Genomic DNA, 15397 nt, shown 5'->3' on the forward strand with positions numbered 1-15397 from the left:
TCTTTAATCAAATTTAAAAAGGCCAGCAGTTATTTTACTTAAAGTTTTCTTGCTCCTCCCCGACTGGGTTCAAATTTTGAATAGACTGTTGGGGGGAGAGCAGAATTATAGAAAATCGGGCCTCCTTTGAAGGAAGTAAGTGGGTGGGGGCATGCCTTGAAGGGTGAATGTTGACCCCTTCCTGGTACTCCTGTCTGTTTCCAGGTTGAGACAAGCAGCTTTGCCATATCACAACCTCCCCATCATCTGTATTGCTTCAGGCCCCAAACCATAGAGCCAGCAATGATGAACCAAAGCTCTGAAATGCTGAACCCAAATACGTCTTCCTAAACAACTGTTTCTCTCAGGCATTTGTAACAGTGTCAAAAAGTCTAATGTGCGCAAGTATGTGTGCATACACACACACACACACACACACACACACACACACACACGCACACTTTTCTAGCCCCAACTATCTGCAGAGTTTAATCTACCATGCCTTCCTGAAGGCAGGTCATAAAAACTCATATCCCTCTCCTCCATTTCTGTCTTAGAGATAGAGATGGTCATGAAGAAGGCATCTCAGCAGCTCTTCACCCTCCTCCTCCCCAGGGCCCTGCCCCTATTCTGGAAGAATGAATGTATCACAGATAAGCCAAGAGGAATCTCGACAGACAGGTCTTGCTGGGTTCCCCATGCAGTCACTTAGCAACCATGCCTACTCAGTGGAGTCCTGTAAGCACCTGAAAGGTCGGGGTTTGCAGAGCCTGCAGAGAGCTGAACTTGTGGGTCTTCCTAGAGTGTGGAACATCTACAGAGGGTGGGGATTCCACATACCTTCTCTCCTACTTTACCCTATTTGTCTGTTCATCTGTCTCCGTTGTGATATATGTATATATTTGTAATAAAGTGTCAAATGTGAGTGAATGTTCCCCAGGGTTTCTCTTGTTTGGAGTACAGGATTCAAATCCAGGGATGAGGTAGGTCAAGGGTGTCCTGATTCAGGCAGGCGATCAGAAGCAGAGGTATAATAGGCTTGGCTGTGGCGGGCATCGAAAAGGAGGAGGCAGTCTTGGCTATCAAGTCAGGAACATGTGGGACTTGTCGCTGCCCTTGTGTAGACAGTGAAAGGCCTGGATTAGATCAGGGGACCCCCAGCTAGCTGCTTTCTGGTGCATGATTAATGACCTGCTTGTTACATGGAGAGATTAGATACCATTTGAGGTTCTGTGTTGATTACGGTTATAAGAACAGAGGAAAACAGGCCAGCCATGAATAGCCACATTGCCTGCAGGGTCTCCATTGCACCACCCAGCAGGAGCAACCACACAAGTACGGTTTCACTGAGCATTACTTGCAAGCTCCTGAAAGAGCAGAGAGCAGCACAGGAAACGTTCTCTTGTTTTCATCCATCATTTCTCTGCGCTGATGACTCTCTGAAGGGCAGTACCTGTCTTCTTGGCTCTAACATTCTAGAACATGACAGACAGCCTGCTTCATGGACATCACCAAGCCACAAGCCATTTTAACCTTCCCTTCCCAACGTCTCTAAATTCTCCCCATTTCAAACTGCATATCGCCTCTACCGTGAAGCCTTTTTTTGATCTTGACTCGTTATAAATTATAACTCCCATGACCTCCTGATGATTGTTCTCTCTCTCCTTCCAGCCCCAGCGAATGGCTTCAGGGATAGTCGGACCATCCCTGCCGGCCAATCAGAAATTCGATGGATCTTATGTGCCGTTTCCTCTTCCAGAAGTTTCCTTCTCCTGGAAAGACTGTGAGTGCTTACATAAGCCGTGGCCGCGCTCTAGCCCACACTTTGCCTTTCCTGGTTCTTTCTGTCCTGTACCACACACACCAGTCCCGCCCACCCTGCCACGGACACCTGGGCTCCCTGCTGGCGCTCGCCTCAAGCTGAGTTTCTGTCACTTGTACCAAAGAAATCCTGACTAATGCAGGAAGCCAAAGGCTTAGATTGCTTTAGGCTTTAGCCTCAAACTTCCTCTTGGCCATTACTTTTGTACTTTTTTTCTTATTTATTTATTTATCCATGTATGCATTTTGAAGTAAAGTCTTGCTGTGTAGCCCAGGCTCGCCTCCGACTGGTGATCCCCCTGCCTGAGCCTCCCAAGAGCTGGAATCACAGGCGTTATGTCACCATACTTTAGAAATGCTTTCTTCCAAAGTCCAAGCCACTATGCTTCCCTAGCTGGATGCAGAGTATCAACTATCTTCCTCTCGTTTCTTTCTGAGAGGCCTTGGCAACTTCAATGCAGAGACATGAACCCAAGAAGCCATGGCTTGTTCCTCATGGTTGTTACGTTACTCATGGGTTCTTCACGGAAATGACATTATAACTCATTTCACATTTTTAAAAAATTTCTCAACTGTTAACTCAGCATCAGAGACATGGTGATCATTACTTTTGTTCACTTGTTTGTTTTTTGCTTGTTTGTTTTTGAGGCAGGGTTTACAGCCCAGGGAGGCCTCAACTCCTCAATTGTCTTGTTTCAGTCTCCCAGTTCCACACATGAACCACCATGCATAGCTTCTTACATTGCCTTAAAAAAAAAAAAAGTCCCGGCACCTGCTTTCCCCTGGTGAATCTGTGAGCTTTGTTTTGTCTGTTCCTGCGGTAAGGCATGGGCCGGCCACTCACCCTCTCTGGTATCTATCCAGCTCATGAAGCACCGTGTGGTCGCAATACTCGAACACCAGGTGGAGCCTCCGCTTCCTCCGGAAGACCTCCAGGAGGTTGACGAGGTTGGGATGCTTGAGTTGCTGTGGAGGACAAGAGGCACGGAGGTAAATCTGCGTGGCAGTGAGTGTCTCTATCTGAGCGGTGAGCATCTTTCTCTGAGTTCCAGCCAGTGAAAATCCAGCTGTTTCCCTTCAGGAGTTTCATTCTCTGTGGGGAAGGAGGCTGTAATCAGGTGTGTGGACTGTTTCTCAGTGACTTAGAAGTAAAGTGTGATGAGGGGCCAGGTGGTTTGTGAAAGCAAAGAGATCTGAGAAGCCCGGCTAAGAAAGGGAATGCTGAGGTGTGTTGAGGTAATACAAGCTCAGCCTTCAAGGCAGACTCTAGTTCAGTGTCTCTTCTGAGGAGTTCTCCCAGACCGCCTCTAAGCCCCTGGGTCAGAATCCCCAGAGGGCTCATACTCTCATAGTACTAAATAATTAGTAATTACTAATACGTGATTAGTAACTATGTTCACTTAGTTGTTTAATGGTCTCTGGTTTCATGGATACCTACACACAGAATAGATAAATCCGGTAGCAACCCCTTCCTTCCTTCCGTCTTTCTTTCTTTCTTTCTTTCTTTCTTTCTTTCTTTCTTTCTTTCTTTCTTTCTTTCTTTCTTTCTTTCTTTCTTCCTTTCTCCCTTCCTTCCTTCCTTTCCTCCTTTCTTTCTGAGACAGGGTCTCTCTATTATGTAGCTCTAGTTTCCCTGGAACTCACTATCTAAACCAGGCTGGCCTCCAACTCACAGAGATCTACCTATGTCTGCCTCTCGAGTGCTGGGATTAAAGGTGTGGGCCACCATGCCTGGCATACAAATCTTTTCTAAAGAAAAAAAATTTGTAACACCACCACCACCCACACACTCATCAGTGAATTCTGTCTTCATAGTGCCCATTCTTGCTTTATGACCAATAACTATCATTAGTGTCTACTTTGTTATTGTTTGACGATTTCTAACACAGACCCTTTGTACCTCTTTTTCCAAATAGCCTTTGATAGTCGTGTTTTTTTGTTTTTGTTCTTTTTTAGCTGAGGATTGAACCCAGGGCTTTGCGCTTGCTAGGCAAGTGCTCTACCACTGAGCTAAATCCCCAACCCAAGCCTTTGATAGTCACTACATTTCTTCTTGTTGTGCTGAAACACCTGACGAAAATCAACGCACAGGAACACGGGTTTGTTTGGCTTACAGTCTAAAGGGATCCAGTCCATCAGCACAGGCGTATGAGGCAGCTGCTTCCATTGCCTGACAGTCAGAAAGCAGAGAATGTCACAAAGCGAGTCTGGGCTATGAAACCTCAAGTCCCACCTCCACGCGCCCTGTGACTTGCCTTGCAAGGCTCCTGCTCCTAAAGGCTCCACAACCTTCCAAACAATGCCATCAGCTGGTGAGCAAATGTTCAAATGCAAGCATCTCTTGGAACATTCACACCCAAACCACAACAGCTGCTAATGGTTTTCTACAAGGATTTTGTAGCCAAGTGTTATCTTTATCATGTTAACTTTTCTCCCTGATTAAAAGTATCATGATAAACTGAGCGGTGGTAACACAGGCCTTTAATCCCAGCACTCAGAGACAAAGGCAGGCAGATCTCTGTGAGTTTGAGGCCAGCTTGGTCTACACAGTGAGTTCCAGGACATCCAGGGACACACAGAGAAACCCTGTCTCAAAATACCAACCCCCAAGTAATACAATTCATACAACCCAATTTGTAAGCACTTAAAAATGTCTAGTTCAGTGACACTAAGTCCACACGTATTTAAGCATGATAACCATGGTAAGAAATAAATCATATGGTCCATTTTCAGCATGAGGTGTGTTTAGAGCTCCGTGGAGAATCACAGATAAGCAGGAAGCCTTTTCTTCACTAGCCCAGCTGGCACCTGTAGCAGGAATCTTAGAAGGTCTTATTTCCTCAGCTGATTCTGTTTCCTCAGACTGGATGCCTCTGAGTCCTCATCCAAATGGATCTCAGCTGAACTGTGCTGCTCAAAATCCTAAAAGCTTAACCAGCTCTAGTTCCTGGTCCTCACACCTTATATACCTTTCTGCCTTCTGGGATTAAAGGCGTGAGTCACCATGCCTGGCTGTTTTCAGTGTGGCTTTAAACTCACAGAGATCCGGATGGATCTCTGCCTCCCAAGTAATAGGATTAAAGGCGTGTGTGCCACCGTTTTCCAGCCTCTATATCTAGTGGCTGTTCTGTTCTCTGACCCCAGATAAGTTTATTAGGGTGCACAATATTTTGGGGAACATAATATCACCACAGGCACCTGCTTGCCTAGGCACTTTGACTCCATCCTAGGGTTGAAGAGTTACAGGCAGTCTGCCATGTGACTGAGCTCACCTACCAGAAAAGGAGAGAGTTGTATACACGAGGTGCAATAAAGGAACTACCGAAATGGCTGCTCCATTAGGGGGAAGATGTTTTTTGTAGATAAGAGAGAGAACAGCCAGAGACATCTGGAAGAGTCCACAGCAGAGAGAGAAAGAAGTAGACTGGACATGGCCAGCAGACTGGACATGGCCAGGACTGGGGAAGTGGCAAGAGCAGAGAATAACAAGAGAATAGTGGAGATAGTGAGAAAGCAAGGTATGTGTGGGGGGAAATAGTAGAGAGTGGAAGGTTATAAGGAGGGTGAGCAGCTGTGGGGAGGGAAGCCCAGAGCTGGTGCAACCAGGATGCTAGTGTACTCTTTGAAATACACAATGGGCACTTGTGAATAGGGGCTGCAGGATTCTGGAGGCCAGCATGGGCTTTAATATGCAACCACAAATATATGTCAATAGAGAGCTACATACCCCTTCTGCCAGAGGCGGGGGAATGACTCTCTTTGGCAGACAGGAAGGGAACCCACTTCACAAGGTCCTGAGAAATACTCTCTTTTACCTAACCACCAGAAATCCTTCTATAGTCCAGCTTGAGCTGGGTCAAGACTCATTCTAGACATACACACTGCCTTTTGGGGTTTAGCAAATTAGAGTTTCTTTTGGACCTGACGGGAATCTCCAGTCCCAGGATGTACAATAGATAAAGCTTTGCATCCTGAACCAATAGGATGGGACTCTTCTGAGGAGAGACAATGCTAGACACTGGGAAGATTGTACCTCCCTGAAGAACTCAGCCAATGAATTCAGCAGGCAGGGAAACCGTGTGTGTGTGTGTGTGTGTGTGTGTGTGTGTGTGTGTGTGTGTGTGTGAATGTTTTGCCTGCATATATATGTTTGCCATGCTTGCGCCTGGTGGAGCTCAGAAGAGGGCATCAGATGCCCTGGAACTTGAGTTTATAGGTGGTTGTGAGCTGCCATGTGGGTGCTGGGAATCAAATCTTGGTCCTCTGCAAGAAGAGCTATTTAACAGTGCTCTTAACCACTGAGCCCTGTGATTAAGATTTTTAAAAGCACTTTTTTTTGGCCTTTTCTCTGGGCTGATGCCCAACTTAGCAAAGTTGTAAAGTAAACTGCTATGTTTCCCAGACTCCAGTGTTCTTATTATAAAGTGAGGATTATTTCTCACACCCAATCCATCTCTAGAACTCTATATGTAAAACTGAAACATTGTATCCATCAAAGAGTACTCACGCCAATGCATGAGGAAAGCACTAATTCCTCATGGCCCCCTACCCCATCACACCCCTGCCAAAACAAATAACCTCCTTCCCCCATGAACACCAGTAAAGACCGCTGGGCTGTATCAGGAGAGGACTTCACTTAGGCCATTGAAGGAACTGAAGGAGTGTGTCTTGAGGGTGAAGTTCATGGGCAATGGCCAGCCAGCCAGTCAGAACATGGCTCCTGCAGGGCCTGGAGGGCTGCACTTTATCTTAGGTGCAATGGGAAGCCACGGAAGGAAGTGCGGCAAGCTGTGATAAATAGCCGTTGGGTTTTTGAGCGTTATGGCAGTGGGGTTTGGAATGGCTCAGAAGAGGCAAAAACGGACAAGAGGAGAGAGTACAGGGCCTTCTGGCATTTAAGAGATGAGGATGGCTTGGACCAGCAGAGGGGAGAGAGATGGGAGAAAGGCACTGTCCAGAGATAGTTTGTTACCAGAACAGTCTGTCAGAATGTGGCAATGAACCAGAGCTGAGAGACAAGGGGAGGGAAGATGACAAGAACAAACCAAGATTTGTCCAGCGAGGGGACGCTGACACCATCAGAGAGGGAGAGCAGGCCCACAGGAAGACGCTGCTCTTCTTGGCCCTTCACCGGAGTCCAAAGTATCCCTGTCCGGTTTCCTGGAGCTAGAACAGGATAAAGCCAGAGAGGCCCCGTACTTGGTGGTGAAGCTGTAGAGTTGGCTAAGACAGGAAGACGTCCAAAGAATCTGAATACCCAGAGACGAGGAAGAGGCAGAGAGGAAAGTGAGTCCCCACGGGCAAGAAAGAAGATGAGAGCATGATGCCACTGGTGTACCATCAAAAGAGAAGTGGTCATCTGTGATGGGGCTGCTGGCAGGTCCGGTGGAGAGTGAACTGAGAAGCACCCAGAGGACTTCTCATTTGTGGAGTTTTGTGATCGGTCCCAGCAATGGGTGGTGAACCAGAACCAGACTGTGTGGATTTGGCATCTCAAGGCACCTTCTTCTTCTCTGTCTATAACTCACTTCCTGGGTGAGGGGGTCAGGAGGACACCTTGGTCCTGAAGCTGGTTTACAGTCTGTACCCTGTAGCCTTCAACCACAGCTTCAATAACTGTGGATGTTTGTCTATGAGGTGTCTCAGGTGTCCTTCTTGTGGACCACAGACTGTGTGAGGCACAGGGTGGCTAGGAATGCACACCAACACAAAATTAGAAACATACTTAAATCATGGTGAGATTTTTTTTCCTCCTCATAACTCTGCTGTGCCGTTCTTGAGCGTAAGCTTTGTAGGTGCCAATACTTTGCCATGATGTCAGAGGTTGGACATGCCTGGGCCTTAGATAGTTCCACCTTTGTACAAAAGGTGGGACATGTAGATGAATTAGATGACAAGAACCAAATCTCACGTACAAGAAACCTGAATAGGCAGAACAGACTAAACTACCATACATGCTGCAAAGGTGTTGTGGCTTGTTTGGCCGTAATTGCTCCTGATTTATGAGGGGGTGAAGCCATAGCCTCAAGCCTGGTTTTATTTCTTGACATTCTGTGTCATGCTGGCCCAGTCTGGAAGGTCTCAGTAGTCCTTTCTAGGTCATTACCACTGTCCTCAGCGAGGCTCCGTTAAAAGCAAGGCCTGCTCACGTTTAGAATTTCTCTCCCTTGTATTTTCTCTCCGTGGTGAATATTGATGTTTCCATTATGCTACCAAGTGTGGCACTTTCTCTGGCATTAAAAAGAAAAGCATAGAAAAAGATGAGCTGGGCCTCGGGGGCGCACGCCTTTAATCCCAGCACTCGGGAGGCAGAGCCAGGCGGCTCTCTGTGAGTTCAAGGCCAGCCTAGTTTACAGAGCGAGATCCAGGACAGGCACCAAAACTACATGGAGAAATCTTGTCACGAAAAACAACAAAAAAATCTTTATTTCTCTTTATTTTACATCCGTGAGTGTTTTATCTGTATGTGTGTATGCACACCATGTGTGTACAGTGACTACAAAGGCTAGAAGGTACCAGATCCCCCGGAACTAGAGTTGCAGACAGTTGGGAAGCATTACCAGCTAGCTCCTCTGCAAGCACAGAAAGGCTAGAAGGTACCAGATCCCCCGCAACTAGAGTTGCAGACAGTTGGGAAGCATTACCAGCTATTTCCTCTGCAAGCACAGAAAATGCTCTTAACCACTGAACCATCTCTCCCTCCCCCAAGACTCCTATTTGTGTTTTGGTATCCCCTCAGTTGAATTTGACCTGCTCCCCACTTGGTTTTCCTATGAAGAGCCGAGTGTCACAGATCCTTCTTGGACAGCTCCTGAACCTGTCATCAGCCCCATATCTTCCTTGGCCACCCACCTGTTGTGATGAGCTCAGGGTCCTCCATAGCACTTTTAAGACTTTAACATTCATTGCCAACACTTGATGGACAGGAAATATTGTTTTAAAATTCTCGGTCACAAGTCTGCTCTGGCAAACGTCGGAGATCTGGCAACTCTAGGCCCATTATCTCTGTGGCTTTAATGAGCTTGCTCTGAGAGTAGTGCTTCACTTTAGAGGACCATGAGCTTTAGTTTGCTATTCACCTGATCACTCCTTACCCCTCTGTGACACCAAGGCCCAGTGAGAGAGCTCATCAACATCACTCTCGCATCATTGACTCCAAACATTAGAGTGAGTGAACTTGTTCCATGTACCCATGTTTCCGTCTAAAGTGGGAACACACAACTAAAACATAAAACATGTCACACCAATAACAAGGTGTATTTATTCACTGAGATGAATCCATTCTCCCACACCTGCCTGGCCCCTGAAGGTACTGGCTTAGTGATCTCTAGTGGGCCCTTAGCAGATCACTATGTCTGTGGACTCTCCTGTCCATCTGGCCCATGTTTTTTTTGTGGGGGATGTTGACCCTGTATCTATACTTTAGGGAAACACAGTGGACCCTTTTTCTCAGGGGAGTAAGGGGATGTTAACCCTGCATCTGCACTTTAGGGAAACACAGTGGATTTTTTTCTTAATGCTTTTTTCTTTGTTTCCCTTTCAAAGACATTCTTCTACTGTGGTAGAACAGAACAGAAATGGAAGTCTCAAAGGTAAGAGTTGTCCTAGAAGAACGTTTCCACGATCCTCTAAAATTTCGAACTTAACTCTTGGTCTCATGGACACTTTGGAGGGAGTCCTTCATCGGTTCCCATCCATCTAGAATAAAAAGAGTGACACCCTTCTCCTTGCCCATGGCTTTACAATGACTAATGCCGGGCCCTTCTCGAGGATTCCCAACCTGGCATACTGTAAGTCTCCAGGGCTTGAGGCCCTGCTGCCTCAAAGCGCTTCTCTCTTTCCGCACTCTCCTGTCCCCAGGGCTACTTCCCAAAGAAAACTACTAACACACAGTTCCGTGTTTGAGGTTTTAACTTCTGGGGTGGAGCCATGCACCGACCACACACACACACACACCCCAACCGACCACACAGGTGCTGGCATGAGAAGTGGGTTCAGCTCCGTCTCCAGAACACAGCTCTCATCAACCACCAGTCGGATGAGACAAAGATCTCCTGAAGGTGGGGGAGGGGGCCTGATGGAAGGCAGGCTCAAGGTAGGATCATAGGATGGACACAAACATGAACACTTCCACTAGTGCTGGCTTTGGATGAGGTGCAGGTGGCTTGTATAACTGCGGTGGCCAAGGGAAAGATGCGGAAGTGGGGATTATAAGGGGTGTTGCACGATCTGGCTCCTTTAAATCATTAAAAAAGAAGAGAAGATGACAGGTTGGGCTTAGTCAGCAGACAGCCCTTCAGCTCAGGAGTCAGAGGGCTTGCCAACACCAGTCAAGGGGACTCGTTTGTCTCCTACAGAGATGGGACAGGCCGCTGAAAAGACTTCACTTTCAAAATACTGTGCCCCAAAGGAGACACTATGTAGTCTCAACAGGTCCCCCACACCACAGTCAGGGTTAGGGCCAGAAAAGAGAAGGACCTGAGGTATGGGGTAGTGATGTTCGGGAATGATGAGCCTGGAAACCCTAAACCCTAAAAATTTCCCAAATCCCTGGGCTTGGAGAAGTTTGCACACTGGTGGAAACTGTTTCCACAGCCTCAAGGTCCCTCCCAAGGTTCAGGTGCCTCTGTAGGAGATGCTCATCTTCTTTATTCCTCCAGGCCGAAGGACCCTTGAGTACAACGAAGGGCAGCAAGGAGGAGGTTAACCATGGAGACTGACAAGAGCTGGCTCATCTGGGCCAGCAGGAGTCTTGAAGGACTTGGGCCATGAGCACAGTGAAATACAAAGCTGCATCGGGTGGGTTCATTGATGGGAGAGCCCTGTCCTGTGGCTTGGGACTTAACTCCTAACAAGGGCAGCTGAAGACTGTACTTCTGGCACCCGCTTTCTAGAGGTTGAGTTTACATCAGATAAGGCAGGCACGCTGGAACTGCCTTGGCAAAGCATTGAGGAAGGGATGGGGGCACTGAGAAGGTAGAAATTCTAGACTGGATTATTAGGTGGATCTGCAGAGCACTCCACCTGATAGTGTTCCTTTTGGAGGCCCAGCAAATCCTTCCATTCCTAGAGCACCACAAACAGTAAGGATGCTGTCGGCTTGGAGGTTCATCCAGGGCTGTTTGAATGGGGTTTAGTGTATTGAGGTTGCTACCATGGGAATTAGTCTCTCTGCTGCCAGTGGGAACAAGATTGCAGAGTAGCCAACAATTGGTGTCCAGAGAGGCATACCATGACTGCAGTGAGAAGCAAGGCCCGAATACCTCACTTGACTGAACTCTGAGCTGACCCACACAATGCCATGCCATTGAGTCCTAATGGGGAGGGGGGACAGGCTAATGTGTTAATTGATTTGTATCAGCAGAAAGAATGACAGATGACAGAGCCGATGTTGGCTTTTTGAATAGAAAACTGAAGTTCTTCATGCAGCTTATAAACCATAGTAACTTTGTGGAAAGGTCCTGCTATGCCACCATAGGCTTCCCAAATGGACCTGTGACCAATTCCAAGTGAACCTACACAGTGATCAAGTCTGAGGTCTGAGCACTGATATCTCAGACTCAGTGTGTTCTCAGAGCTCAGGTGAAAGTACTGATTCATAGAGGTCAAACAGATCGATAGAGCCACACTTGAAACCATTCCTTCCACTCCCAAGGGCAAATTTGGGGTAGACGCTCTTGGCAGCTGGCAAACATTAGTTTCACGACCTACACCATAAGAGAGGGACAACAGAAGCCCCCAGAACTGCGTCCCTTCCTCTCGGCACAACCCTGAACAAAGCAGTCAGAAGGAAAACTCTATTCTAGGGAAACTGAAGGCAGGCTAAGGATTGTTCACAGGCTTGCTGGAGGCCACACAGGGGGACAGAATGTGCCAGGCTGCTTTTCTGACTGGACTCCTGGCCTGAGATCTCTTCTGGAACCTTCTGAAAACACAGCAGGCCAGTGAAGTGTGCAGTGGATGACTGAGCAGTTTTGTTGTGAAAAATACCATGAAAGAATGATTGGTACAGCCGTGGTCACAGTGGAAAACAACGCTGAGCCACACGGAGGAGGACACCACGCACCGGCAGTTACGAAGCACATTGTTTCTCAATGTGGTTGGTAACTCCGCTTGGTTTAGAAACCCCCACCTTCTATTGTTCCAGAAGATATGCAGACCAATTTCAATGATTTTCAGAGACACAATTTGACCCACTGGTATTTTTACTAGAGGGCCCTTAAAGTTAATAAACAATAAAGAAGGATAATCATTAACAAGAGACTATGCCTGTTGAAAGCAAATTTGCAGAATAAAACATTAATCCTGCCACATGTACAACTGAATTAAAATATTTTAAAGGCCTAAGTTAAAGGCATGTCCCTGACCCAGTTTAAAAACAAATTCCATTCTACAGGAAAATTACTACCTTCAGGTGTGGCTTGGCTGTTTTATGATATAAAATATCATATAGCAAGTCTGCCTAGAAATTTTGTAGGTTGGAAATAAAAAAATGATTTAAATGGGAAAGAAAGCAGTAAGACAATGTTTTAAAAATCAAGGTGAATTATACAGAAACTGATTTTGAAAGCCTACACATTCTTCTGTGCAACAAATTGAGTATAGTTAATAACTATATAATAATAATAATTCAAAATAACACAAAGGTGGGATTTTTAAATGCTTTCATTGCAAAGACTTAACAAGTATTTGGAGGCTAGAAAGATATTGCAGTTGGTAAAATGTTTGCCTTGTAAGTATAAAGATCTGCCTGAGCTCAGTCCCAAGAACCCACATAAAAAAATCAGACATAGGGGTGATATAGATATATAGGATATAGATATGATAGGATAAAAGAGTAGATTATTGAATCTTTTAAAAAGCAACAACTTATTTGAAATGTTTTACATTGGTATAGATTTTAGTTTATTGATACAAATTTAAACTTAATTTTGTTATACTGTGTATATATATTTCTACTCTCGTTTGAGATATTATGTTTATGTAACTCATTTAGATTGTAATAGATAATTAAAAATACAGATTAATAGTCTTCTATGGTAGTCAAACTTATAGTCATATTGTTTTCTAGTTATACATAGATATATTTCAGATAGTTAGGTAATCTTCAAACACTTCAAAGACCTACAGAATATGGCATTTAAAATGTTTTAAAAATTTAGACTTTCTGGACAGTGAGACATGTCTGCTCCTGGCAGCACCAATTTACTTCAGAGAGGAGGATGGGCATTGAAGACACTCCATATGCAGTTTGTCTTCACCTTGGCAAAAATAGCCATTTGGGCAAGAAACTGTTCTTGCCTGGACTGCTTGATTGACTGGACATGCAGGACCCATAGAAAGGTGACCACTGAAATTTGCTTGGCAAAATGGTCCTTCAGGTTCCTGCTTCCCAGAGGAAACTGCCAGACATTCTACAGGACACTGAGAGAGTGACCGACAGACTCTAGACCTGTGGGCTAAAGACAGATGCCCCAACTTTACAGAAGAACTTTGGATGACTCTCCAGGCTGCCAGCTGTCTCTGTCTATTCTTGCAAGACTCCCAAAAGTTGCTTGCATCCTTTTCCCATTTCTCAGGTAATAGTATATCTTTCTGGGGTCTTTGATGTAGTTAAAGACTAGAGTTATAATTTCCTCAGTTATGATAAGAGATAAGCTAGATATAAAACCTTAGACTCACAAATATGGGATAGATAGGGTATCTTCTTGATTTTGCCAAATATAAATAGACTAGATATTATAAATAGACTAGATATTGTAACTGTAATTCTTGCTAGATAACTGTTTTGTTATCTGTAATTTTACTATGTGAAAGTTAAAACCTTCCTTTTTGAAAAACATCCTGCTGTGGGATGTTCTCTGTGTTAAATGTGTTGCTCTGATTGGTTGATAAATAAAACACTGATTGGCCAGTAGCCAGGCAGGAAGTATAGATGGGACAAGGAGAGAGGAGAATTCTGGGAAATAGGAGGCTGAGGCAGAGAGACACTGCCAGCTGCCACCAAGACAAGCAACATGTAAAGATACTGGTAAGCCACAAGCCACGTGGCAACTTACAGATTAATAAAAATGGCTTGATTTAAGATATAAAAATAGCTAGCAAGAAGCCTGCCATGGCTGTACAGTATAAGTCTCTGTGTGTTTACTCAGTTGGATCTGAGTGGCTGTGGGACTGGCAGGTGAGAGAGATTTGTCCTGACCGTGGGCCAGTCAGGACTGGAAAAAAACTTCAGCTACATAGGGGTAGCACCTTCGTGTAGTCCTGGGCTTTGGGGAGATGGAGACAGGAGACCAGACAACCTAGGCTAATCAGCAAGTTCCAGGCCAATGAGAGAACTTGCCTTGAAACACAAGGTAGGTGATGTCTAACCATCAATACCCAAGGCTGTCTGTCCTCTGACCCCCACAGCATGTACACATTCATGCAAACATGCCTGCATACGCACATATATATACACACCCCTCATACTCACACACAAGTGCACCAAGATATGACAAATATCTGAGGAGATAGGTATGCTAATTACCTTGATTTGATGGTGCCACAGTATAAGCATATATCAAAACATTGCGCTTTTGACCACAGCAGCCATCTTCCAGTAACTCACCAAAATGACAAACACAAAGGGAAGAGGGGCACCCGCTATATGTTCTCCAGGCCTTTTAGGAAACATGGAGTTGTTCCTTTGGGCACTTACATGCGAATCTACAAGAAGGGTGATACTGTAGACATCAAGGGACTGGGCACTGTTCAAAAAGGAATGCCTCATAAGTGTTTCCCTGGCAAAACCCGAAGAGTCTACAATGTCACCCAGCATGCCGTGGACATCATTGTAAACAAGCAAGTTAAGGGCAAGATTCTCGCCAAGAGAATTAACATGCAGATTGAGCACATCAAGCACTCTAAGAGCTGAGACAGCTTCCTGAAGCAGGTGAAGGAGAACCAGAAGAAAAAGGAAGCCAAGGAGAAGGGCACCTGGGTGCAGCTGAAGCGCCAGCCTGCCCCACTCAGAGAAGCACACTGTGAGGACTAATGGGAAGGAGCCTGAGCTGCTGGAGCCCGTTCCATACGAATTCATGGCCTAGTGTACAAAAAGAAATAAAAGACCTGGACTGCAAAGGGCTTTTCTTAATTAAAAAAAAGCAAAAACTGCATACATGAACAATACAATTATTGTCATGAGTGATTCATTTCCTAACATGTACACTCACCCAACCTATCCAAAATTATTTGTTAAAAATAATTTATTCTCTCTCCTACTTCCCTGGGTACTTTCTTTTCTTGGGTCTGGTGTGTGACACAGGACACAATGCCTGAGACACTGATGGATTGGGGAACGGGCTTAATCACATTGTGGACTGGGGGCCTCGAAGACGGAAACGCACCCGCTTGCTGGCCTCTGCTCCTTTTGTGCTCAAAATATTTGCCTGTCAGCTTATTGCCTGGGCTCTCACTAGCAGCCAGAATACAACCTGTGTCGATAAACACCCGAGGGCTAAGCCAAAACATCTTCGAGTAAACAAACGGAACAACCGGTTACTATTTGCGGTTTGTACGTTATCTTGTAGAAGTGAAATTAGACAGGTCTCCACTT

General features: G+C 45.6%; 1 protein-coding gene and 1 pseudogene across 6 annotated transcripts in view; one reads left to right on the top strand and one right to left on the bottom strand.

Moving 5' to 3' along the window:
• The window catches only part of Cdkl1 (cyclin dependent kinase like 1), a 48725-nt gene that overhangs the window by 22585 nt on the left and 10743 nt on the right, over positions 1-15397 (bottom strand). For 5 of the 6 annotated variants that reach the window (XM_036206000.1, XM_036206001.1, XM_036206002.1 and 2 more), the window contains one exon: positions 2645-2766. The exons of the other annotated variant lie outside the window; for it this stretch is intronic. In XM_036206000.1, the coding sequence (XP_036061893.1) occupies positions 2645-2766 (122 nt within the window). The remainder of the gene's footprint in view (positions 1-2644; positions 2767-15397) is intronic. 6 annotated transcript variants of the gene reach the window in all.
• On the top strand, positions 14339-14888 carry LOC118595603 (annotated as a pseudogene).

The sequence above is a fragment of the Onychomys torridus genome, chromosome 14 (genome assembly GCF_903995425.1).
Source record: "Onychomys torridus chromosome 14, mOncTor1.1, whole genome shotgun sequence".
Classification (NCBI taxonomy): domain Eukaryota; kingdom Metazoa; phylum Chordata; class Mammalia; order Rodentia; family Cricetidae; genus Onychomys; species Onychomys torridus.